The sequence below is a fragment of the Aspergillus chevalieri genome, chromosome 3 (assembly GCF_016861735.1).
Source record: "Aspergillus chevalieri M1 DNA, chromosome 3, nearly complete sequence".
Taxonomy (NCBI): domain Eukaryota; kingdom Fungi; phylum Ascomycota; class Eurotiomycetes; order Eurotiales; family Aspergillaceae; genus Aspergillus; species Aspergillus chevalieri.
Genome location: NC_057364.1, coordinates 2,499,475 through 2,526,128, shown reverse-complemented (window position 1 = coordinate 2,526,128; position 26,654 = coordinate 2,499,475). Strand labels below are relative to the sequence as shown.

Here is a 26,654-nt window from a genome sequence, read left to right as displayed (position 1 = left end):
GAAGAATAATTCAATGAGTGCTTGACTTCTTCGCTTAGTTCTCTCACGGTCTGTTTACTCGCCGTTCGGCATATGCGCCGGAGCTGCTCCTCATACCACACCCCTCTACAGCAATCGGCGAGCAGCGCAACGCACCCCTTTCAACATTAGAACGAACGGCTTGATGAGTGCTCGAGATCTTTCACCGGGCCGTCGTCCAAGACCGTTTGGATGCACCCTCTAAACCCCTTCCTTCGTGCCTTCTTTAGAAGCACTGTTCCGGGGCAATGTCTGCCTATCGAGAATCATGTACGTTTCGCGAGCCGGATGGCGTCCATCCCAAGGGCTGGTTCTGATGTCTGTTCTCTCTATAGGTCTTGCTAGTACCGACAACCGAATGCTTGACCGGTTCGCGCGATCGTGAGTCGAATCTCTACTACTCCGATATCGTTGGTTCGGAAGACTTCCTGGGCAGTCATGTTCTACGGATTCCGCTCTCTGCTGGGCACGCAGGTGGAAAGGACGATTCGAACGTCCGCGATAGTCGAGGAAAGGCAAAACAAGTGTCAACAGTCAACGGGCGGACAGTGATCATCAAGGAGAGCTCGGTTTACAGCAACAAAGGTGGGGATGTTCTCGAACAGCTCGAGTGCGTGCAGGAGCTGACTATATGCTATTTGCGGTTCTAGGCTTCAAATCTCTAACCCAGGCCCAACTACTGTCGGATGCCCTATACTACGCCCCGAACAACGAATCGCAACCATGGCTCGTCTACTACATCTCTCGACCCTTGATCGGCTCCTTCGATCCCGGCAAGATCATCTCTGCCGCAGTACCTGACATGCTTCCAAGAAATGTCGAATCCGACAAAGAAACAACCTCAACCGGTCCGGTTTCCTCGCCGCCCAAGAAAGTTATCAGGACGTTTGGCGAGCTGTTGCTGAATTTCCCAATGATTGCACGGCAGATGCAATCGGGTCTTGACAGACTGTTTCGGGAATTTGGCAAAGAGCTAGGGAAACCGCTGCCTCCCCCGCCATCGCGGTCACCTATGTTAGAAGACGATGAGAGATTAAGGGGCCGTACTGAGTTGAAAGCGGATGAAACAGCTTCGAACCGCAGTTTATCGGCTTTTGGGCAGGAACCGTTGCCGTTCAATTCAGGGGAGTACTTTGAGGATGATGAGGATCTCATGCGCCGGAGCTTGGAGACTGCAGTAACTGCGGCCATCGACCTTTTCCGTCTTGTAGACAAGCAACAATTATCGTTCTTAGGAGCTACTACCGATCTCACCGGCCCTCTAGTTGAACGGTTGATCGAGCGGTACGTCGCTGAACAGGTGCATGAACCGCTCCTTTTCCCTCGGCTTTGCAGCTTTCGAAAGTCTGAAGACGCAGACTTGGATTATAGGATTCGTCAAATGGAAAGTGTTGATGTTTCGCAAGTTGGGATTACCGTCGAAGGGGGCCGTGACGGTAAGAGAGAATTACTGCAACGTCTTGGGAGAGGAGTGGAGGTGTTCCGAAAGATGTTGGAGGCGAAGTGTCCTCACGATATGCTGGGTACGCTTCTGGAAACGGTCAAAGTGATATCGTTCCCCGGCAACTACGACAAGGCTGGTGCGTCGGCCTCTGAGAAGAAGACGGCGCCAATGATGGTCAACGCTGACATCTTGGTCTCTTTATTGCTTGTTGTGGTCATCAGATCTCAAATACGACATCTCCAGGCCAGGCTCCTTTACATGCAGCATTTCATCTACATCGACGATGTCGAAAGTGGAGAAATGGGATATGCTTTGAGCACTTTTGAGGCCGTTCTTACGTATCTTTTGACGGATTCAGCGGGCTTGCGAAGAGCAAGTGTCCGCAACAGGCGCTTGTGGAACGCCACAAAGGCAGGCAAAGTCTCTGATATGAAGGCTATTCTGGAACCCGGCACTGACCACGAGTCGCTGGATGACGAATTACCCGTGGAGCGAGAAGGCAAAACCGTACTCTTCAAGACAAATGAGGATGACGAACCTCCACGCGATACTTCGTCCGTGCATAGCGTGCCAGTCGGCTTCTCAGAAGACGATGAACCATCATCATCTCATATAGAAGACGGTTCATCATCTGAGATGCCACCATTGGCTCATGTGTTCCCCTTCCAGACATGGACTGGCAATACTTCCCAAAAGGAGACCCGGCGTCCGCCGAAGAGGGTCTCCATGGATGTCCGCAGTTTATCCTCTTCGTCAGCTGTCTCATTCGCTTCGAGGACAACCACCATCGGATCGATGACCAGCACAATCGAAGGTGATAGTTCGATCGAAACATTGACAAAAACACAGGATCCTGCCGGGTATTCAATTCCAATGATGGCCGTCGAAAGTCGTCAGCCTGAGGCGTTGGAGTATCTGCTGAGCCTTGAGGAATATTACCCACTACAGGATATACTTACAGACACGAACACTGAAGGGACAACACTGCTTAGCGCAGCTGTCCAGCTGGGACACACGGAAGTGGTGAACATCCTGCTTGACTTCCTTTTCAGATCGACCGACGAGAGCACGCTCGTATCCTATTTGAAGAAGTCGGATGTACATGGACGCACGGTTGCTCACTACCTTTTCAGTACGCCGTCTGTCATATCCACACTGGGAAAGCTTCTCCCCTGGAAGCAGCGCGACAAACATGGACAAACGCCACTTTTTGCACTCTGCAGGTCTTACGACCATCCTGATTACAAGTTCATGATCAATGATGCATTGAATGCCGCCCAGGATGCCCAGGGAGATGGTAAAGCGATACGCCTTGACGATCACGTCGATTCGAGGGGTAATACATTGCTCCATATAGTCAGCGATCCCGAGGTAACCCTACGAATCCTCGAAGGAAGCGATTGCGACCCGAACGCAACCAACGAGAAGAAATTCACGCCGTTAATGACAGCTAGCAAGTATGGTCGTATAGACCAAGTTCGACTTCTCTTTATGGATCCCAGAGTGGATGTCCATCTCAAGGAAATCCGTGGATTAACAGCTGTCGAGATCGCCAAAGACGACGAAGTACGCAATCGCATCGACGACCTAATACTCCTGTCAAGCCCTCCTTCAGCATACGATGATCCGTCAGGCCGGGTCACTACAGTGGTGCGTTCATTCTTCGTTGAGGATGCGACGGTTCGATTTGTTTTGAAATCCGGTGCACCCCACTCCCCTGAGAACGAAGCTGAATCTAGACCCGGCTCCGCAACATACACAGTCACCACCTGTCGACGCAGTTTCTCGGATTTCGAGAACCTAGCCAAGGGTCTCTCACTCGAGCACCCAGCCTCCTACATCCCGTCACTCTCGAACTTCCGCAGCCCCTTTCAAATCCACTCCAAACCGTCCCGTGCCGTTCTCCATGATATGCAAGAGAAGCTCGACCGGTTCCTAAAGATCCTCCTCACTCATCCAACCTTCTCCACTCACGAAATGCTCTGGGAATTTTTCCTTGTCCCCGAGTTGCATCCCGACATGATGGCAGATCGATCTCTCCAAAAGGCAGCAGCTCTTTCCGAGACTATAGCTGAGGACTACGCACCTGTCACACTCGAGGGAATGCGAGAGGCGGAACAATTCGTCACACACGCGCAGGAGGTCGTCCGCGCTGTGCATGCGAACACACGCAGTACCATCCGCCGCGGACACTCCCTGCACAATGCCACTTCAGACCTCGCGGACGCAGTCACCCTCTGCACGTCCGTCCTCTCGACTCTAAAAGAACCAACCAACGCCCTTCCACCAACCCACATTGACGCTTTCGCCCGCTACGCTGGGTTCCTCTCGACCTCAACTTCGGATTCCTCTCCTCTCTTGCAGTACCTCACTGCCCTAACCTCCATTGACAATACGACCGCCGCAATCCTGTCTGCACTCTCACGACCAGTTAACCTTATGTCCACACTTGCCACTACAAACAGAACTCTCTCCCGCACGCACTCCTCACTCGTTTCTTCTTCCCTTCCACGCAGATTCAATCTCAGTTTCCCGGGTCTCGAAGAATCGCGCCAGAAATCCGTGCGAGACCTCGAGAACAAGATCAACGAGTACGAAGCACAGACAGCGCAACTTTCGAGGGAGATTACCTGGAATAAAGACGTTGTTGTTAGCGAGCTTGCCGGGTGGACGTCATGGAAGGAGAAGGTTGGACGAGATGCGATAAAGTCGTTTGCGAGGGATATGCTTGTCAGAGAACGGGAGAGGGGAAAGAGGATAGAGAGGTGCTTGAGAAGTGTAAGAGATATCGGATCTTAGGCTTTATTGTTATGGTTTTGTTTCAATGTCTTCTTCTTACTGTTTAAATATGGGTATTTTAGATGGACTGGAGTCCGGACATGCTAATGAAGTATGAATATATTCTGCTACGAGCTGCATTTTTCTTATGAAAAGGCACACCTTGCTCCTGAGTTTCACCATCAGTACTGATTTCTGGAAAATTATTTTGCAATTCACTGCCATGATAGCCTCTAGCCGTACATCTTCCCAGGAGAAAAGCTTGGCGCCTGGAACACCAAAATCAGCACCCAAGGAAAACACGTCTTTTTCACGCGTCATTTGACCGATAGGGGCCTCTAGGCACCTATAAACCACCATGGAGGCACAGGAACTCTGTGGTGGTGGTATATCGCACGCGTCACCCCCCGGAGTGGACAACGTGGCCTCCCAGTTCGCGGAAACAGAAGATATGCCAGTCACCCCAACGCCAATCCGTTGGCGATCTGGAAACATGATGCAACCTGAATTCAATGAAGGTAGCATGGAGAGTGCGAGCATGGATGAAAATGAGGGCCAGGAACACTGGCAAACCAGAGGATCCAGCAGGACCCCCAGCCGGGCCCCCAGCCGGGCCAGTGAGGCCAGAAGCGGAATCAGGCAACGAAAGTCTACAAAAGACATTGATTGGAAGGTCAAAGCATCAAACCTCTTTACTAGATGTGAGCAAACACGCCCAGGTGTTGGTGGGTGCTTTGGAAGCAGCCCAGAACCAACAACAAGAAATGTTTCAAATGGTCCAGGAACAGGTACGGGCACACCTAGCAGAGGAGCTGTCCAACTGGAGAGCAGAACAGCAGGTTCATGAAGGACTCTATCTAGAGCGGGTCACAAAGCTGGAACTGGAAGTTAGCAAGCTTCGCACAGAGCTCACAGAAGCCCAGAACACTATCCAACGAATCAAACCAATGAAGCAAGACACACCAACAACAACCAATGCCCAATCAAGCCAAACGAACCAACACAATAGCAGCAAGGTCCCCAAGATAAGGGAAGCAACAAGCCAAAAGTCAAGGCAACAACCCACATTTGCAGACCTAGCTACGCTGCTTTCCACTAGACCTGGAGGGCAGGAATGGCAGGAGGTCACCAAAAAGAAGCAGAAGAACCGGCAAATCCAAGCAGTTGCTGCAGTTAGCCAGCCTGATCCAACCAAGCTTAAGCCAGCCAAAGACACCCCCAAAGAGGCACGGAGATTCCTATTTCGCCGGGAGGGAGGCAAGGCTGCCCCAAGATCAGAGAGAGAGGATATCATTCTGGCCATCAACCGAGCAGTAGCAAAGGCACACTTCCCAGCATTCATCCGGGTAGTGGACGCAGGATATACCAACACTGGAGCGATCACAATCCTTTTGGAGAAAGGTACCCTAGGCTCTATGCTCCTACCTGACTATAAAGACCTATTGGTCACCGCAGCTCGGCAGGCGGATCCAGCAGTGATATCGGTCGAGCTACCTGAGCAATGGTACCGTGTCAAGGTCCATGGGGTCCCAATTAAACGTTATCTCACCTGTGGCCTGGCTCTGGCCCGTGAAGAGATTGAGCTGGGGACTGAATACCAGCTGAAGAGGAACCCAACATGGCTCCGGAGCTCAAAAGAGCTACACACCAGCAACCAAAAGTGCTCAACTATTGTTATTACAGTTGGCTCACTAGAGGAGGCTCGAAGGCTTCTTATCAACGGCATTCGCTTTGGGGGGTCCCGATATAAGACGGAGCAATACTGGGAAACAGGAGTGGATACAGTCTGCCCCAGGTGCTGCCAGCTAGGCCACCGAAGCTTCAAGGCCTGTGGTGACCACCCACCGTGCTGCTTCATATGCGCGGGGCCCCATGAGGGCACTGAACATGTCTGCCGGGTGGTAGACTGCCCAGCCAAACCAGGAACTGCCTGTAAACACATCCCGGCCAAATGTGGCACCTGTGGAGGCCCACACCCCGCAACAGTAGAGAATTGCCCAGCCAAGCGAGCAGTGAGGAAGGAACTGAGAAAGAGAACTGTGGAGTCTAAGGACATATCCCAACTGGCTGAGAGACCTCAGCAAATGACCGGTGTGGAACCAGCTATTCTGAGCTCACCAGGATTCGCTTTCAGTGTGGTCAACCGAAACCAGCACCAATCACGACCACGGAGCAGCTCAGCTCCTAACAGCCCCCAGACCCAGCGATATCTGGGGCCCAGCCTGACAACAGGCCAAGAGGACACTGAGATGAGGGGCACTGACACCCCAGGGCAGTCAATGGCCCACTAATGCGACTACTCCAACATAATTGCCGCAAGACTTATGCAGTCACTGTTGCGGCTTTGGAGGCAGGACTGGAGCTAGGGGTGGGACTAGCATGCCTACAGGAACCATATATTGATATGGAGTTCCGACATGGAGGATATCAGATATATTAGCCAGAAGCAGGATCTCTTCGAGACCGGCGAGTGGCAGTAGCAATCCGGCGGGATATATTGAATGAAATGATTGTGGAGGCCCGAACAGATCTCCTTGATCACCCATACCTCATGGTAATGGATGTATGGGAGTTAAATCGGGCCCGGGAAAAAGCACGAAGAACCAGGATAATCAACTGCTATGACAATTGGTTAGGAATCGGCCATTGTTGGCATGGGGGGAATGAGAGACAGAGAAGAGCACTAGAGGATGTGCAATGGGACCAAGTCCTTGAGGGAAGATGCCTGCTTGTGGGAGATTTCAACGCCCATAGCCCACTATGGAACCCTCTAGCAAGAGCCCGTGTGAACGCCAGACCGCTAGAGAACTTGATAGACGAAGCAGGTCTCTACATCAACAATGAGCTAGGAGTTTCCACTCGACCGAAAAGAACTCCAGGGATCTCAATTATCGACTTGGCTCTAACCACGGTTAGTATGGGGCCTCTGGAAACATGGGTGATTGACCAAGAACACCCAACTGGCTCCGATCATGAACTGATAGTCATGGAATGGACCTCTCTGGAGCGAATACCCATAATGCCCTCACAGGATGTAACAGGGTGGCAGATCCAGACGCTTCAAGCCAACCCACAAGCCCTGGAAGAAGCCAAGGGGGATTGGCAAGCAAGAACAGAATCTAGACCCTGTTTGGGGGACTCTTGCTCATCAGAAGACCTAGCTGGGGAAGCCACATGGATCCAGGAGGCCCTGACAGCAGTATTAAATCGACATGCAAAACAGCTACGGGTGACTCCACTATCAAAACGCTGGTGGGGAACGGAGATTAAAGAGGCCCGTAGGACCTACAGTCAGGCAAGACGGGCATGGCAGGGTCAAGAGATCTCTACAACAGAATTGAGAGAAGTCCGAAATAACTACTATCGAGCCATCCGACGAGCGAAACGCACCTGCTGGGAAACCTTCCTGGAAGGGACAGCTACCCACCCTGGCTCTGTGGACACTGTGAGATGCTGGCAAGCTCTGAAATACACAAAGCCCAGAACAGCTACAACTACGCCAACCCTGCATGGACCCCAGGGGCAGCTAGCCAGCTCCCTTGAGGAAAAGGAGGCCCTAATTCGGGAAACAGCCTTCCCCCAGGTACCAGGAGATAGCCAGGAAGTTGAGATCTCCCAAGGGTCCTGGCATAGTCAGGTGGATGAAGGAATAGTGAGACATGCTCTGTTTTACCAGGCAGTACAGAAGGCTCCAGGAATCGATCGTTTGAATTTTCGAGCCCTCCGGCTCTTTGTTACAGATCTCACTGCATTAACCTCACGTGATAATGCGGGGAGTTGAGGCAGAATTACTGGCTGATAAACAATGGTGAGAATGCAAAAGTACAGGGATCAGTTAATATGCCGCAGCACAGTCACGTGATGGTATATGTCTTGGCAACGATAGATATCTACCATTTGGTATACCTATACTGTCCAGTATACATCTACCAGATAGCAACGATATACCAGGATGGGAGGAGGATATATAAGGACGCTCATTCATGTACTTAGCTTAGTTCTTCGCGATCAATTCAAGTCTTACAGCATTGGTTACCTTCTAGTTTCTGACTCGTCCGCACTTAACCAACAACCCAGTATACGTACTCGGTTGGCCTTGTTTCTCTACTCGTTACCTTTACCGTTCCTACTTGTTGATTATCTTACGGAGCCTGGAGGGGGCGATATACCCATCAACGACTATTGAACTACGGAGCCTGGAGGGGGCGACATACCCATCAACGCATACGACATACCGAACCGGACCCGGAGGGGCATTGAGCATACGACTACTTGGGAACACTTAAGGTAAGTGTTCAGTCTCGAAATACAACTAACTAGAACCCTAGGTACGACACGAGAGAAGCCAGGTTGTGACACATTGATCGCCAGTCGGTACGAGTCAGGTTTCGAGACTATATTGACTTAAAACACGAGCTGCAACCATGTCCAACAACAGTAACAGCAACACTACTCCTAGATCCTCTCGTGGATCTGAGGGACGAACTCCGACTTATGAAGAACTCTTTGGAATGGTTAGCCAGCTGCAGGAAAGCATCACTACTTTGGAAGAACGACAGTCAGCCAAAGCTATCAAAGTTCGACCACCGGAACCCTTTGATGGTACTCGATACAAGTTGCGACCCTTCATCACCCAGCTGGACTTGTATGTCCGCATGAACCGGAGCAAGCTTATCTTCGAATCCGACAAAGTCCTACTTGCAGCAACTTATTTGACTGGACCAGCATTTGATTGGTTTGAACCTACCTTGCGCGACTTCCAGGAGAAAGATGAACAATACCATAACGACAATACCACTGAGGTTTTTAGCAGCTTCACTGAATTCAAGAAACGACTCCAGAGAACGTTTGGAGATATTGACGCCACACGGAACGCCGAACGAAAGCTATGGCGACTTAAACAGACAGGATCAGTAGCCAAATTGGTATCTGATTTCCAACAGATCATCACCCATTTGAATTGGGATGAAACGATGTACATTGCGAAATTCGAGGAAATGTTGAAACCAGAGATTCAGGAGAAACTGGTTTGGATGGAACGACCGACTTCATTGAACGAACTCTTTGAACGAGCCGTCAAGATTGACAACACCCTGTATGACCTTAGAGTCAGACAGAAGGAGTCACGATATGGGAACACCTTTAGAGGAAACCCACGAATGAGCCACTATCGATCGAACGATAAACGACCAGCTCAACCACGAAGCCAAGGATATGAAGATCCCTATGGACCACGACCGATGGAGCTGGACGCCACACAGCATAGGCCCTTCGTATCCGACAAGGAAAGAGAACGAAGAAGGAAAGAGAAACTTTGCTTCACATGTGGAAAGCCGGGCCACATGACGAAGGCATGCAGGCAACGACAGAATGTTAGGCCTCAGCAACAACGACACGATAACAAGCAACTGCACGCTACCCAGGAGAGAGGAGCATATGACACCACAGGAATTGTGAACCCTGAACTCAGAGCAACGAATGATTCTGGATGGCACATGCAAGAGGCTTCGGATGAGCATGGAGGACCATGGAAACCCAGAACTATGATTGTACCCAACCTGAGCCCATTGAGGAGGTTGATGGAAGAACAAACGACCCTCACCACAGAGGAAATTGATGAGATCATGAGTTCAAGCGAAGAAGAATATTGGCCCAATGAACGGATGGTGGGATCCGACAGCGGAAGCGACAAAGCCCATATAAGGACGGATGGGTCCGAAAAAGCCATCAACGAGCCAGTTCATGAGAAATCACTCGGCGAACTGCCCAACCAAGATTGGTCAGTTAATGATTTCCTTGACGAAGAGTACGGTACTCAGTGGAATGGCCACGATCCCAACGTGGAGGAACTCCATGAGATACCGGAGACACCTCAGAACGCAACTCCCGGAAATGATGAACATGAAGAACAGATTCTGGCAGAAGACGACGAGGGATACACGAAGTCCAGTGTGTATAGCCCTATTTCAAAGCAACAGCTATGGTCCAAGCGATATACGGAACAACGAAAAGCCGACGAAGAAACGAATACCGACGTTGCCGCATACTTCATCGATGATATTGTTATTTCACTCCAGGAGAACCCCAAGAGGCTCTCTAAGGGATTAAAGGAATTATTCAATGAATTGAACACCTACTGCCCACATCAGAACCTGAAATGTTGGGAACGAGCGAACGAAACTTGGGATGAACACCTACGGAAATGCGACCAACACCCATACACGTGCCATTACTGTGGACAGAACAATGGAGAATTATGGGGATACTTACGAGACATCACGACCAAACGACTACGAGGCCCCATCCACAGCTCATGCAAGTATGATTGGTGTGATTGCGTGCACTATCGAGAGCACCCAAAGCACAACCAATTACCTTGGATTGTGTGTTATAGCCACGCATGTGGAGAACACTATGATCGAAAGAAAATGGCGCATTATTTCCCAGAACGACCTAAGAAATATAATGACAGTTGTCCTTGTTGGGATTGGAACTGTGCATGCAGAGGATATCTACTGCATCCAGAGCATTCAAGTATGCACTGGACTGCATGTTATGAAGATGACTGTATAGTCCACTTCGAACCCAAGGATTACTACCCAAGTCCACGACGTCTACGGCAACCAAGATGGCAAGCAAGCCTATCAGCGACACAGCGAGGATACCACTTGAAGTTTATGACACCAGTCCTCAATCAACTAGCCAGAGTGATGGTTGACTCAGGAGCTACTGGAAATTACATGGATCCTAGATTCCAGCGACAATTGGGGATCTTAGGGATTGAGAAGGCGCAGCCAGAGCCTATCTCAGGACTGAATGGTGAAAATTTGGGAAGTCACCTGACGGTCGAATCGGGATTTGTCCCTATGGCTGTAGCGGATCATGAAGAAAGGATCAATTTCGACGTGACACCGCTGGGACAATACGATATAGTGTTGGGGATTCCATGGCTCAGGAATCACAACCCGGAAATCAACTGGAAAACTGGACAGATGAACTTTGTGAATTGCGATTGCCCAAGAACAACAAAAGGACCGAGTCAACGGGAGGCCGGGACCTCACCACGATCTACAGGCAGGAGACCTGGTAGATACGTGAAGCAACCGAGAGGTGGGTTGAGAATGAATAACAGAGAAACGAATGACACAGCGACGAATATTGTTTTAGCAGCCACCAGGGCCTCAGAACGACATTGGCTGATGAATTTACCCGGATGGACACCGGACACGATCCAGAAGTATTGCGAATACTTGATGGACGAGGATATATCCAAGAGATCAGCGCCGATTGAGGAATATCGCTCAGAAAGAGTTGATAGCAACCAAGAAGCATCAGACTCAGAGCTAGGCTCATGGGAATGGATTGACCATAAGGAGCTAGCAGCAACGACTCAGGAACCACAAATTCCACAGGAGTATATTGAGTTTCAGCACTTGTTCAAACAGCCTGAACGACCTGAACTACCAGACCACGGACCACACGATCATCGCATACCCCTTATGGAAGGGAAGACACCAACATGCAAGAAGATCTACCCAATGTCAGAACGAGAATCGAAAATACTACGGGAATATATTGAAGAACAATTGGCAAAAGGATTCATCAGACCATCAACATCACCAGCAGGGCACGGAGTCCTATTTGTACCGAAAAAAAGATGGAAGTCTACGGCTATGTGCAGATTACCAACCACTCAACGCCATCACCATCAAAGATCGACACCCATTACCACGAGTTGATGAAATGCAAGACCGAATTAGAGGAGCAAAATGGTTTACCAAATTTGACCTTGTGGACGCCTACAATCGACTACGAATTGCCAGAGGAGAAGAATGGAAAACGACCATCAGAACGAAATATGGACATTATGAATATTTGGTCATGCCATTTGGGCTTACCAACGCACCAGCATCATTCCAACGATTCATCTATGATGTACTTGGAGTATATCTTGACATCTTTGTGATAGTCTACCTTGATGACATCTTGGTCTTCTCCAGCACCTTTGAAGAACATGTGCAGCATGTCAAGAAAGTACTGCAAAAACTCGACGAAGCAAAGCTACGATTGAAGTTGAAGAAGTGCGAATTCCATGTTCAGGAGACTGAGTTCTTAGGACACTGGATCACTACAGAGGGAATCCAGATGGATAAGAACAAAGTTCAAGCAATCTTGGATTGGCCAGAACTGAAGAACACCAAGGAAGTTCAGCAGTTTACAGGACTTGTGAACTACTACCGACGATTCTTGAAGGACTACTCACAATTCATGACGCCACTGTTCAAATTGTTGAAAAAGGGACAAGAGTTTCAATGGGGACCAGAACAACGACAAGCGTTTCAACAAGCCAAGGAAAGAATTGTATCTGCACCAGCACTTATGCAGTTCGACCCAGAAAAGGAAACCACGATTGAAACAGATGCATCAGACTATGCCATTGGTATGAGGATGACTCAACCAGGACCAGATGGAAAACCACGAGCCGTTGCATTCCACTCACGAAAACTAGTTCAAGCGGAGTTGAACTATGACATCCATGACAAGGAACTGCTAGCCATAGTGGTAGCATTCAAGACTTGGAGAGTTTATTTGGAAGGAGCACAACACACTGTACTTGTGAAAACAGATCACAAGAATCTGACCTTCTTCACAACAACCAAAGAGTTGACCCGAAGACAGGCCAGATGGGCTGAAGTACTATCGCAATATGACTTCAAGATCATCCATTGCAAAGGAAATGAGAATGGACAAGCAGACGCACTCAGTCGACGACCAGACTATGAGATCAAAGACCGAACGATCAATCCAGCAATATTGAAAACGAATGAAGATGGAACCATCAGCTATAACCACCAGGTGTTAGCAGCGACGATGCATACCTCAAACGAACCTTTGGAAAAGAAAATTGTTGAAGAAACACAAAAAGACAAAATGATCCAGGATATAATTGAAAACTCAGCAGAAAACAACAAATTGACCATTGATGACAATGGATTAGTGTACTTGCACAATCTCATCTATGTGCCAAAGAGCATGAGAAATGAGATCATCAGCATGCACCATGACACTCCACTCCACGGACATTTGGGAACAGAGAAAACAGCTGAACAAATCATGAGAAACTACTACTTCCCAAACACGCGAAAAGTTGTTCAAGAATATGTGAAGAACTGTGAAACTTGCATTCGAGATAAGGCAGCAAGACATCAACCCTATGGGAAAATGCAATCCCCGGATGCTCCAACACATCCATGGGAATGGGTTACCATCGACTTCATCACACAGTTACCGACATCACAAGGATATGACTCGATCACAGTCATCACAGATCGAATGACCAAATATATTCATTTGGTGCCAGCCAAAGGAACCATGACCGCAGCAGATATGGCACAGATATTCCTGAAGCATGTCATCACCAACCACGGAATGCCTCAGAAGATCACCTCAGACAGAGACAAACTGTTCACTTCAAAATTCTGGACGACACTCACGAACTTGATGGGTATAGAACACCGCCTCACCACAGCCTACCACCCACAAGCAAATGGTCAAACTGAACGAACCAACCAAACGATTGAGCAATACCTACGGCACTACATCAACTATGAACAAGATGATTGGGTTAAATTCCTACCCATGGCACAGTTTGCATACAACAATGCAGAGCACTCAACACTCAAAGTAACGCCATTTTACGCCAATTATGGATACCACCCAGTGCTGTATGAAAAGCCACGACCACAAGAGTCCACATCAGAAGTGGCAAATGAGACGGTCCAAAAGCTGAAGAACTTACACCACCAACTGTCAAGAGACATCGATTTCATGAACCTACGAGCGGCTATATATTACGACAAGCACCATGGAGAGGGACCTACCTTGAAGAGGGGGGAGAAAGTATTCCTGCTCCGCAGAAATATCAAAACGAAACGACCAAGTCAAAAGCTCGATCACCAGAAGATTGGACCTTTCACCATTGAAGAAAAAACAGGACCAGTGAATTATCGCTTGAAGCTACCGAAATCAATGAAGCGCATACATCCAGTATTTCACATCTCGCTATTGGAACCAGCACCGAAAAACGCCACACCAACGGAAAATATCGAAATCGAAAGCGACGATGATGAATATGAAGTTAAACGAATTCTGGATTACCGACAAGTTAATGGACGACCATGTTACTTGATCAAATGGAAGGGATACGATACCTCTGAAAACACATGGGAACCTATCGCGAACTTGACTGGTTGCCACCAGTTGGTGAAGGAATACCACCAGCGACAGCAGAGTCGAAATTCTCCCAGAAGGAAGGAGAATCCATTACCTGAGACAAACTAAGATCCTTCGACACTGCCGCAATTCGAGCAGCCTCTTCATTGGCTGAACGCTCAAGCTCTTGAAGATCCTCAGCGCTTGGAGGATTCTCTTCGTCCAATCTTTCCAGCATATTCGAATCATGAACCAGCATCCGACTACCACGCTCATTCAAATACTCTTCTTGACGTTCAAGACGATTCAAGGTGGCATATGAAGTAGCAATCGACTCACGAACCTTTCGGATTTTATCTCGCAACTCCTTGCGGGACTTCTCTAAACGATTCCACTCCTTTTCATCATGAAATTGACGCTCACACTTGCGACCACGACGAGTGCACTCAGCACATTTTTGATATTTTGAATCCATGATACACGTGTGCCCACGGAGGAAACAGAATTCACAACGAGGCTCAACTGGAGAACCGAATTGAAGGATACGGTTATACAAACGAAGACGGCGAGTCACCTGATCAGAGCCTGACATGATGAGCCATGAACAAAAGATTTGAAAATAAGGAAACCCACCTGGGAACTGCCGCAGCTTTATGACTTTCGAGGACGAAAGCCTGAAAGAGGGGGAGGTAATGTTACAGATCTCACTGCATTAACCTCACGTGATAATGCGGGGAGTTGAGGCAGAATTACTGGCTGATAAACAATGGTGAGAATGCAAAAGTACAGGGATCAGTTAATATGCCGCAGCACAGTCACGTGATGGTATATGTCTTGGCAACGATAGATATCTACCATTTGGTATACCTATACTGTCCAGTATACATCTACCAGATAGCAACGATATACCAGGATGGGAGGAGGATATATAAGGACGCTCATTCATGTACTTAGCTTAGTTCTTCGCGATCAATTCAAGTCTTACAGCATTGGTTACCTTCTAGTTTCTGACTCGTCCGCACTTAACCAACAACCCAGTATACGTACTCGGTTGGCCTTGTTTCTCTACTCGTTACCTTTACCGTTCCTACTTGTTGATTATCTTACGGAGCCTGGAGGGGGCGATATACCCATCAACGACTATTGAACTACGGAGCCTGGAGGGGGCGACATACCCATCAACGCATACGACATACCGAACCGGACCCGGAGGGGCATTGAGCATACGACTACTTGGGAACACTTAAGGTAAGTGTTCAGTCTCGAAATACAACTAACTAGAACCCTAGGTACGACACGAGAGAAGCCAGGTTGTGACACTCTTGTGGGAATGGGACAGTCCTAGAATTGTTGCTCTGGCCCGACAATGTTTCCGGTTGGGTCTACATCCACCAGTATGGAAGGTAGCGAAGGGTATTCTGTTAAGGAAACCTAATAAACCAGACTACGCAGCTGTGAAAGCCTACCGGGTGATTAGCTTACTAAACTGCCTAGGGAAGGTGGTTGAAAAGATAGCGGCAGATGCTATTGCCCACCACTGTGAGACTATGGGAATACTACACCCAGGACAGATGGGAAGTCGCAAGCAACGGAGTGCAATTGATGCAGTGGCATGTCTAATACAGAACACCCATGAAGCCTGGAAATTCCAACAACTTATGGGAGCACTATTCCTTGACGTGAAGGGAGCATTCGACCATGTGAACCCAAGCCGACTGATAGCCCGACTGATTGAATTCAACCTAGATGGGGATCTGATCCGATGGGTACAGTCCTTCTTGACCGACAGATGGGTACAGCTACAGATCGACAACACACAGTGCCCAGCACACCCAATTAACTCCGGGGTGCCACAGGGCTCGCCAGTGTCACCAATTCTCTTCATTATCTACCTCAGCGGTGTATTTGATGCAATTGAGAGGAGGGTGAATGGTATCCAGTGTCTCTCATTTGCAGATGACATAGGCCTGCTCGCTCCAGGATATTCAGTTAGAGAGGTCTGCAAGAAGCTGCAAGAAGCTGCCAAGGTGGCCATTGAGTGGGGGCATGGTAATGTGGTCCAGTTTGATGCGGGGAAAACAGAAGCAGTCCTACTTACTCGCAAACGGGGCCGGGAACTGAAAGATCAGATTCAACGAGCACAAGTGGAGGTAGATGGCCACTGTGTGCCCTTCAACTTAGAGGCAACGCGATGGCTTGGTGTCTGGCTTGATTCTGGGCTGAATCTCAAAGCGCACTATCAGACCTGTATGCGCAAGGCACGGGCTGCAGAAAACAGAGTACAACGCCTATGCCAGAGTCATGGACTGGCCCCAGGGCTAGCTCGTCAGGTTCAAGTAGCAGCAGTGCAATCAGTAGCTCTGTATGGAGCAGAGCTCTGGTGGCAGGGCCAGAAGGATCGTCTAGTGGGTATACAGCTCATGATCAATCGACAGGCCCGTGCAATTACCGGCATGTTGAAATCCACTCCTGTAGGGCCACTAGTTCGTGAAGCGGGCCTGGCACCAGCAGAGGCCCTGTTGGAGGCTCGACAATTGAAATACACTACCCGGCTGCTCAGCTTACCGGAGAACCACCCAGCTAAGGAGATCCTCCCAGTGAGCTTCCGGGAAGGGGATCAGCACACCCAACCTGGGGAACAGACCCCAGGGAACCGACAATGGGCTGAGAGAAACAACCGAGGCCGATGGTCCCTGGGACAACACCTTGCTCGACAACTAGCCAATATTCTACCAGTGGACCCATCTGGGGGCTTTGAGAGCACAACACAGACAACCAGTAGCCAGTTCCCAGGCCAAATAGAGATGCTACCAGGTCCAGAGGCCCTAGTAGCAGCGCAATCTCTCCCTCCAGAGCTAGCAATCTGGTCAGATGGATCAAGATTAGAAAATGGCAAAAGTGGGGCAGGGATTGCTTGGCGAGAGCCGGGAGGAACATGGAAGACCCGGGGGTTCCCATTAGGCAAGGGATATGAGGTCTTTGATGCAGAGCTTCTGGGCGTTGTGCGAGCGCTCCAGTTAGCAGAGAAAGTGGGGGATCAAAGACCAGTCACTATCCTGTTGGACTCCCAAGCTGCCATTGCAAGGATGCGACACACCCAGCCAGGTCCAGGCCAAGCATTAGTGATCCAAGCACATGCTATAGCCAAGAGACTACATGCCCGAGGTTGCCAAACCACTATTCAATGGGTGCCGGGACATGCAGGAATAGAAGGGAATGAGAGAGCTGACCAGGCAGCAAAACAGGCAGCCAGTAAGCCACCAGGAAGAGGCCCAAGAGAGATATCCCTGGCCTTCACCTGTAGAGCCCGAACAGAAGCCATTATAGCACAAAGGCAGAGATGGCTCAACAAAGAACTTGGACAGCGATCCCAACAAGGTCAACGAACATACAGGCCACAGAGGAACTGGCGGCTCGACCCGGCAGCTGCAATAGCTCCCAAACACCTAGCAAGCCGTTATTTTCAACTGAAGTCAGGACATGCCGCTATAGGAACATACCTACATCGGATCCAGGTCCGGGAGGATGCAACCTGTGAAGGATGCGGTATATCAAGGGAGACAATACACCATCTTCTCTTTGAGTGTCGGGAATGGCGACACCAACGAAACAGGCTCTACAAGGACCTAGAGACTGACGGAGTCTTGAGACCCACCACTGCAGAAGAATATCCACAAGGACGACTTTTAGGTGAGCCTAGAGCTACCAGAGCGCTGCTGCAATTCCTAGCCAGCACCAGCATAGCTCTACCCCGGGCGCACCTACGGCAGACGGCAGAAAGGGCCCAAAGAGATGACGAATGGGGACTGGAAGCATTGGAGGAAGCAGTTAGAACAGGAGAGGGGTAGCAGGGAGGGTAGCCCAAGGCTGAGAGTCAGCCTAGGCCACACCCATCTTGCTCCAAAACACAAGGAGAGCACGGTGCTCAAAAGCCCTGCGCATACAGGCGGTCTGGGGCGAGGAAAAGGATTGGAAAGATGTTAGAAGGGGGCTAACGCCTCAGGAACCTATGGGGACAAGAGACTGTAGAATAGCCACTGACCTCGAGTCCACGAATCATGGTCTATCATAGCTCTAGGGCTCGGTATGGACAATAAACTTGATTAAATAATAATAATAATAGCCTCTAGCCGTCACTCTTCCCTGGCTTTTCCTTCCTCCATACTGCTAGATATTTCATCCTATATAGCACCGATATAGCATACACCAAAGACCGACATATTAATCTAATTCATATCCTTGATCAACACCGTCTATACGGGCTTCAACGTTGTGCAATTTATGGCCACATTGGAGGGCACAAGAAACAGACGTCCACCAGAATATCCACCAGATCAACGTGCAATGAAGGCTAAGAAGCCACTCGCTTTGGTATGTCTTTTTCTTTCCTTGCTCATGAATTTTCATCTCTGCTGATATGATGCAATTGCAGTCAGAGACGTCATCCTATACAAACTACATCATTTACATGCTACGGGAATAGGAGAAGACCATATATTGGTCTAACTTGCCATAAAGCCCTAAAAATCATCCCACAAACCCCATATCGAACGATTCATTTTGTAAATCAATCCCTCATATGAAAAGTCTTGATCATATTGAGCCAGCGCTACATACTTCCTCAACACGGTACCATCATCCTTCGCCTCTGGTGATTATCCTGATATCCGATTACTTATGGTCTCGGTCAAACCTGGTCTTTTTAAACCCTTAAGCCTTCGAGTTCAAATGCAAGAACTGTGGTGTTCACAACGTTCGAGTCTTCATTGTCGAATGGACACCGTTGGAATTTTGCTGGCCATGGCACACGGCAAATCGTCTCAAACTTCCGAGTACAGAGAGAGCTTCAGAGAATCTGCTACTGATAAATAGGGCTATTGACAAGGCCCGAAAAGAGGCACTCAGGATGCTGGTCGGACTAGAAAGATATATTCTAAGTGGCCAAGCGGAGCTCGAGGGTGTACCGAGAGGGCACAAAGTGTACAAAATGAGCTTCTAATGTGTTTATTATTGTCTGTTCCGGTGGCTCTTACAACAGTCTGAGCCTTTTGCTAATATCATAATCACAATATATCAAGGCACAGATCGAAGTTCTGTAGTATGTTGTCTTTCAGCATAACAGACCCGGAACGGTCTAGTGATGACTACTCGATATCAGCGAACGTATTAGCCTTGATAAACACTTCATTACCGTTTGCCATTCCTAACAGGCAAAGGGAAGTCTACCTTGAACGAATCCCTGTACTAACAGCATAACATCAACGAGAGAAGCTATATAAGACCCAAAGTGAATCCCAACTAAACCCCGGCTAGACCCAATACAACATAAGAATAAACACAACCACCTCGACCACGAATCATAACGCCAACAAAGAATTGGAATAAGTGAACAATCTATTCATCATCAAATGTAAACAGAGGTGAACTCGACCGTTGAATTCTCGGTAGGAAAGACATCCGATTCGGTTTGTCAAACGGGCCCGGATCAGAATACCTGGTAAGCCTGCTCTCGCTCGTCGTTGAGTTTCGAGGAGGAAGCTCGCCATCGTCCTGCGAAGCGCGCGAAACGGGTTCGTAGATATATTGTTGTAGTTCCGTAGTTGCGGAGAACGATCTGACACGGTTCAAAGGATTCAGAGGTTTCGGTATGATAAGGACCGGTTTCTGAACAGACTCGCGAAGCTTGCCAGCGGGAGGAAGAGCAGGTCGACTCATGCCAACGACATTCTTTTGCTCTTCATTCTCCTGCTCTTCATTCTCCTGCTCTTCATTCTCCTGCTCTTCATTCTCCTGCTCTTCATTCTCCTGCTCTTCATTCTCCTGCTCTTCATTCTCCTGCTCTTCATTCTCCTGCTCTTCATTCTCCTGCTCTTCATTCTCCTGCTCTTCATTCTCCTGCTCTTCATTCTCCTGCTCTTCATTCTCCTGCTCTTCATTCTCCTGCTCTTCATTCTCCTGCTCTTCATTCTCCTGCTCTTCATTCTCCTGCTCTTCATTCTCCTGCTCTTCATTCTCCTGCTCTTCATTCTCCTGCTCTTCATTCTCCTGCTCTTCATTCTCCTGCTCCTCATTTTCCTGCTCCTCATTTTCCTGCTCTTGCTCATAGAACGCAGACAAACGGCGAGAGAAGTTGTTGTTGCATTCAGCTCTAGACACGCGGTAAACCCTAGTCACAGAGCCCATTTCCGGGTCTTCCTCGACTATGTATTCTGGAGGCGGAGAGCGTGGAAGCGAGCGATCGATTTCGAACGAATAAGCATCCCGATCCGACTTGCTCTCCTTGTTCAAAGGCGCAATGGAAGACACCTCATCACCGTCGATGGTGACACCATCGTACTTGGGAAGCAAGCTCTTCTTATCCCGTCTGCACCGCTGGAAAAACCTTTTCACCTTCTTCAAGTACAATACCAACAGAACAACAAATGCCACAACAACAACGATGATAAATATGACCGCGAAAGCAATCGCGTGTTTCTCGGTGTTCCAGTGCGGTACCAGATTGACCGGTGTTGTCGATGGCGGGTCGTCGGCAGTTTTCGTAGAGTTTGTGGAAGAGGTTGTCTGGGTAGCATTGGTACTCGCTGTCTCGTTCACGGACATAGACGTTGTCTGAACCGCTTGGTCATTGGGTTCGGGCAAGATATGGTATTCCTGGCGTTTTACAAGACGGATACGCTTGATGCTGGTTGGCTTGACCCTTTTTTGGGACACCAGCAAGGAGTAGACGCCATAACCTGTTTCCCCTGCCAGGGTACCATCAGGCAGGGTTGCCGATGTCGATGTCTCGAAGACCAGCGTGGAAGGCAACGATAACGTCTGCGTTACAGGAGCATCGCCTGCTGGGGACGGTTCTCTCTGGAAGGGTCGAGCGACGACAGCGGTCAGAAGGCCAGCAAGGATGATAAAAATGAACGTTCGCATTGTAGACGGGATAAGGGTTGATTCGTATATGCAAGATGGTTAAGAAATGAACGAAATGTTTCGAGTCAATGGAAAATGGAGTTGGTCGGACAGACTATCGAAACAGAAGCTAGTGAGGAAGAGAGGGAAATGGGGAGGTGGAAGGAGGAAGAAGAACAAGAGGAAGAGGTTACAGTTGGGGTCGAGGTGGATGACTTGATAGCTGGATTGGGCAGGCACATCCAGAACGCAGCTTCCCCGACCCTCTTCCCAATTTGGCAAATATACAGGAACACTGGACAATTTGTTGATGTATGAACTTTTGATGTCGATGTCTATTGTGAGGTTAGTAGTAATTACACTTGCTGAACATATATTTAGAAAGAGCACTCAGGCCGGCCGTCTTCAAAACTCGCCAACGCCACTATAACAAGCAAAATACATGAGATATAGAAGTAAACAGATCCACCGTACGCCTGATGATTTCGTTAATCCAAAGACCGAGAAATATGAAAATAAATAGACGCAATAACGGCCGAAAATGAGGAAAATCATCCCGTTCAGTTACCCAGGTCCATACGACCGGATGCAGTATCGCCGACGACTCCTTCGCCCCTGGTGTCGAGAGGATCAAAATCATCCTCCTCCTCGGATTCACCTTCGAAATCAAAGTCCTCGAGATATTTAACTTCAATGCCAGCTCCCTCCAGACGTTCGATCATATCCGCACGATACCGGTCCTGCCAGCGGGCAAGCGCAGCACTCGCGTGAACGCGGAATCCAAAGATACGGGGTTCGTAACGGCGCACGCTTTTTTCGGGGTCAAGTGCAGGGTAGACCTGGAAAAGTATGCTGTGGAAAGAAGACCCGAAATAGGCACCATCGATGGAAGCATGGCGAGACGACTTGGGGTTGTAGATATCCTCGCATTTCGCGCAGAAGAGCTTAACTGTGCTCATATTCGGGATGTCGTGCTGACCCATAGGGAGCAGGGGGTGTCCGTCACACATAACACGGGGACACTTGCCAAAGTCACCTCGTTTGTACTTGTCAAGCTAAATTCCAGAGTAAACTTGTTAGTCCCAATTCGTATTGGCGCAGAGAAGGTGTCATGGGCGTACCATTTTCGAGAGACCCCGGGTAGTAACGATGTAACGAGCATGAACCAAACCATACAAGTGACGTGCTGACTTCTCGATTTGCTCGCGCAAATCATCATCTGCATCGAGGTCGAAGACATCCGTCACGAGATCAAGCGCATATTGATAGTAAGGCACTTCGGTGTTCAGGCCCGTCAAGTTAAAACGGTCGGTCAGGTATTCCTCGTCAATCTCACAGAAATACTCATTGCCGCGCGAAGAAATGAACTGCAAAGCCAATTGTCAGCAAACTGTGGGAAAATGATACTAGCTGTGTAGGGAAAGAAAGGCTGTAGAAAGGGATTGAACAGCAGGCGTCGAACAGAACCAAGGCTCGAAAAAATAGCCATAGTCCACCTCTTGCGATATTCTTAAATCCCAAACACAATCGAGACATTAATGCCCTCCGCAGCCCGAGGTACCCAGAAAGGGAGGGGAAGCAAAAGTCCACTCACCCAATCCCTCCAGTAACTGGTGTAATCCGAGTCCGTCTCGCTGTTAAAATCCTCCATCATCTTGCCGAATTGATTCCCGGACAAGCAGTACCGTCAAATGTGAGATGAATTATGTTCTTTGTTTTTCCGGCCTGTAGCAGTTGCTGAGAGAAAAATCCGGGTTGGAAATCCCCAGGGCAAGATAACCCCCAGAACCGTACAGCTGTGAAAGATAGGCTCAGGACATCAAACTTGACACTGCCAGAGGTAGGACAGGGTGGTTGCGTTTAGCGACAGAGCAATGTGGCAGCGTCGTCTCGAAATCGCGATGATGGCAGTGTGTGTGCTTCGTCTCCATGCTGTTATCAGTGGATCATCCTGTTCCGGTTAGCGCGGGGCTGGCGGTGAGTGTATGTCCGTTGTGACTTTACCGCCTCCACATACGAACATCAGGTCGTGTGCTGGGATCAATGGCTACGACAGCAGATTGAAAAGATATTAACATTGTCTTCAATTTCGTAAATAATATAAGATGTGCATAGTACTAGATATGATAGTAACAAATAACATAAGGAAAGCAAATGAGTGGATATATCTGTCAAACTGAAGCAAACAACGCAATTACTGACGCACCGCGGCTCGGTCACATTCTGCTATGAACTTCTGGATGCCTTCCACACTGTTGTAGCCAGAGGTGCTACTGGGGACACCAGCGCTAGATATCTCCGGGAAATATGCACGGTCACCAAGGTCGCTGATGTTGATGCTCGAGTATTCCGACGGCGAAGCTGATTTCCATGGGTTCGAACCGAACATGTCTTCTGCCAGAACAAATTCGTTCTTAATCTGCTTTGAGGACCCTCGTGATGAAGCCGACTTGTTCTCTGAGGACATCATCGCTTTCCAGTCGACTTCTTCAGGGACCTGTGAAGCTTCACTCTGGAAAAAGCACTCCATCTCCGGAGATGCCGGAACACTGGGCGCAAATGGGAAACGAAGAGCCAAATCAGCACCTGCATGGAGATCAAAGTCTTCATCCTGAATGATCCTGCCTCGCTGGACCCCGACTTCATCGCAAATGCGCTCGACCGTCTCCGCATCGCACCCAGGGAACCGCACGCGGATCGTTGATCTATCATGTAGCTCGATGGGCAAATCACCCAACGAACTCAGACGTTTGAGATCATTGAGCACAGCGGCGAAGTCCTTCAATGCACGAGCAAAATCGACAGAGAGCATGTCCATAAGACCCTCCGAGTTAAGAGTCTCAGCATCAGCAGTGTCTACAGAGGTAAACTTCTTTTGAACACCGGCCATGGCGGTGATGGTAGGCGAAAGCTGGAAGTCAATGTGGGAACCAGGAGCAGTGCGAGGGATAGCGGTCATCTGGCGCTCAGCCTGGTCCTGGATCTTGCTCACAGCTTTGTACCGCTTGTTTCCGGAAATTGGGTCAATGCCATCGAAGCGGAGTTTCTGTCCGGAAAGGAAGAAAGCCCGCACACCCGCAGATACATTATTGATAACCTGAGCAGGGGCAGCTGGTCCATGTGAGAAGAACCGCTGTCCCCCGATACGGCCAGCACCATAGGCATATCCACCTGCCGTACGGCCCAGAGTACCTCCGGTCAAGTTCGGACGGAGCGTCGACGCAAACGGCGCACGGGTAGTCAGACGGCCAACATTAGTGGCAACGCGGGATGGCGGATAAGCAGCACGCTCTCCCTGGAGTCCGGTCCGGATGTACGAGATAAACGAACTCGCCGCACGGGTTGAGAAAGGACGGCTCCGGGCTTGGCGGATAGCAGCAGCTCGGTTGATGGGCTGGCGAGGGGTGATACGTGCATATGCCGGCTGGACTCGAAGTATTTGTTGAGTCGGTTCTGGTAGTTTGGACCTAACGGCCTTGTAGGCCTTCTCGTAGGCGAACCTAATCATTGTCAGACGATAGGCATGCCGAGATAACCGTCTACGAGTTGACTTACCTAGCCGCTCTCCAAAACTTTGGGAGCAGCAAGTGCCCGCTTGAAGGCATCATGACGGTTGATGAGAGATTAAGTCAGTGACAATGAGATGATGGTTGTAGTATTCTGAGGGATGGAGAGGCTGATGAGTGATTCACTCCGCACGAGTGGCGGTGCAGGCACATGACCGAGTCGCCACAGTCATATGATTTGCTATTGTCCCTGGTAAAGGATACTCGGTGGTTAATTTTTTTTTATGAAAAACTACACCTAGTACAGAGGTAATGGGAACGATAATGATAATGGAGGGCATTGTACTCCATCTATGACTTCATGCAAGTGCATCATCTCCACCGTCCCACTCCAGGCAAAGCTAGCCGGTAGATCTCCCATGTTCGAGTGGAATGCTCTACTACGTAACTGATAAAAATAGGAGAATGTATTTTATTCATTCAGGCATTCAATTGGATATCTATAACCTCTATTTTATTGAACAAGGATATCATCACGTGAAAGGCATTTACTCGTCATCACCGAAGAAGACCTTAATAGGGAGCCAGTCATCACCGCAGACCTTGAAACGGTCCTTCAGGTTGTCCAGCTCGTTGATCTCCTCAGCTGTCAAGTCCCAGCCGTCAAGCTGGAAGTTACCCTCAATACGGGCCTTGTTGACGGACTTGGGGATGACACTCCAGCCCTTCTGGATACCCCATACGAGGAGAACCTGCTGGGGAGTCTTGCCCTTCTTCTCAGCAAGCTTCAAGAGAGTGGGGTCCTTGTAGAGAGGAGAGTCGGTGGATCCGAGGCAAGAGTAACCAGTGGAGTGGATGCCCTTGGAGGTGTTGTAGGCGACCAGCTTGGGCGAGGGGTTGTTGGGGTGCAGCTCAATCTGGTTGACGGCGGGGACAATCTTGGTGCTGGGGTCGTTCAGGAGCTTCTCAAGGTTCTTGATACCAAAGTTGGAGACACCAATGTTCTTAACCTTGCCGGTGGCGGGGAGCTTCTGCATCTCTTGCCTGTATTTGTTATTAGATCCTCGCCCATCGTGGGGCTAGTTAGAAAAAACATACCAGGTCTTGATGAAGTCCCAGTCAGGAAGGTGCTTCTTCAGGTCGTTGGGGTCAGTCGAGCTGGGCCAGTGGACCAAGTAAAGGTCGACATAGTCGAGACCAAGGCTCTTGAGAGACGAGTCAATTCCCTCAGGCACACGGTGGTGCCAGGGGTTGTCGAGCTTAGTGGTAACCCAGATCTCCTCACGGGGAACGCCCGAGTCACGGATACCGTCACCAACCTCGGCCTCGTTGCCGTAAGCCAGAGCACTGCCGCCTGTTAATATGGATTCCCTTCTGCAAATACCACCGGTGATCTCGCAGGGCGCAACTCACGTGTCGATGTGACGGTATCCAGCCAAGAGAGCGTTCTTGACGGCCTCGCGGACCTCATTGGGCTTGGACTGCCAGGTACCAAGACCAACGGCCGGGATCTTGGCGCCGGTGTTGAGGGTGTAAGTCTTCCTGTTGAAGCAGCTGGTTAGTTTCGGGATACACGTGCGGAGTAGTAGGAGTGAATAGAGGGGATCACTTACTGAGTGTGGAGGTTAGACATTTTGTGCGATTGAGGGTTGAATTCTTAGTAGAGTGGTAGAGGATTCAGAAGGGAGAAGAAAAGCGAATGTCAAGAAGAGAGGTGGCTTTTATAAGTAACCGCTGAGCCACCAGGTGGGAAGGCAGGTCCATCCATGATGTCGGCGGAGGGGCTGCCAGTGGGG

At 49.4% G+C, this 26,654-nt stretch overlaps 7 protein-coding genes across 7 annotated transcripts; 2 read left to right on the top strand and 5 right to left on the bottom strand.

The window, feature by feature from the left end:
* Nucleotides 1-210: 210 nt before the first annotated feature.
* ACHE_30886A (putative VPS9 domain protein) lies at nt 211-4,261 on the top strand (the record flags this gene model as incomplete). The annotated part of the gene is made up of 3 exons (XM_043277554.1): nt 211-288; nt 354-603; nt 669-4,261. The coding sequence occupies 3 exons, from the start codon at nt 211-213 to the stop codon at nt 4,259-4,261; spliced, it is 3,921 nt and encodes a 1,306-aa protein (XP_043135421.1).
* Nucleotides 4,262-7,259: 2,998 nt separating this feature from the next.
* ACHE_30885A (uncharacterized protein) lies at nt 7,260-8,021 on the top strand (the record flags this gene model as incomplete). The annotated part of the gene is made up of 1 exon (XM_043277552.1): nt 7,260-8,021. The coding sequence occupies one exon, from the start codon at nt 7,260-7,262 to the stop codon at nt 8,019-8,021; it is 762 nt and encodes a 253-aa protein (XP_043135420.1).
* A 6,450-nt stretch (nt 8,022-14,471) lies between these two features.
* Nucleotides 14,472-15,044, bottom strand: ACHE_30884S (uncharacterized protein; the record flags this gene model as incomplete). The annotated part of the gene is made up of 1 exon (XM_043277551.1): nt 14,472-15,044. One exon carries the CDS (start codon nt 15,042-15,044, stop codon nt 14,472-14,474), a length of 573 nt encoding a protein of 190 aa, XP_043135419.1.
* A 4,802-nt stretch (nt 15,045-19,846) lies between these two features.
* Nucleotides 19,847-21,373, bottom strand: ACHE_30883S (uncharacterized protein; the record flags this gene model as incomplete). The annotated part of the gene is made up of 1 exon (XM_043277550.1): nt 19,847-21,373. The coding sequence occupies one exon, from the start codon at nt 21,371-21,373 to the stop codon at nt 19,847-19,849; it is 1,527 nt and encodes a 508-aa protein (XP_043135418.1).
* A 539-nt stretch (nt 21,374-21,912) lies between these two features.
* On the bottom strand, nt 21,913-23,006 carry CKB2 (casein kinase II subunit beta family protein; the record flags this gene model as incomplete). The annotated part of the gene is made up of 3 exons (XM_043277549.1): nt 21,913-22,407; nt 22,474-22,719; nt 22,947-23,006. 3 exons carry the CDS (start codon nt 23,004-23,006, stop codon nt 21,913-21,915), a joined length of 801 nt encoding a protein of 266 aa, XP_043135417.1.
* A 540-nt stretch (nt 23,007-23,546) lies between these two features.
* ACHE_30881S (uncharacterized protein) lies at nt 23,547-24,960 on the bottom strand (the record flags this gene model as incomplete). The annotated part of the gene is made up of 2 exons (XM_043277548.1): nt 23,547-24,852; nt 24,908-24,960. 2 exons carry the CDS (start codon nt 24,958-24,960, stop codon nt 23,547-23,549), a joined length of 1,359 nt encoding a protein of 452 aa, XP_043135416.1.
* A 446-nt stretch (nt 24,961-25,406) lies between these two features.
* gcy1 (putative glycerol dehydrogenase Gcy1) lies at nt 25,407-26,491 on the bottom strand (the record flags this gene model as incomplete). Its single annotated transcript, XM_043277547.1, has 4 exons — nt 25,407-25,902; nt 25,957-26,205; nt 26,272-26,400; nt 26,472-26,491. The coding sequence occupies 4 exons, from the start codon at nt 26,489-26,491 to the stop codon at nt 25,407-25,409; spliced, it is 894 nt and encodes a 297-aa protein (XP_043135415.1).
* Between the last annotated feature and the right edge of the window lie 163 nt (nt 26,492-26,654).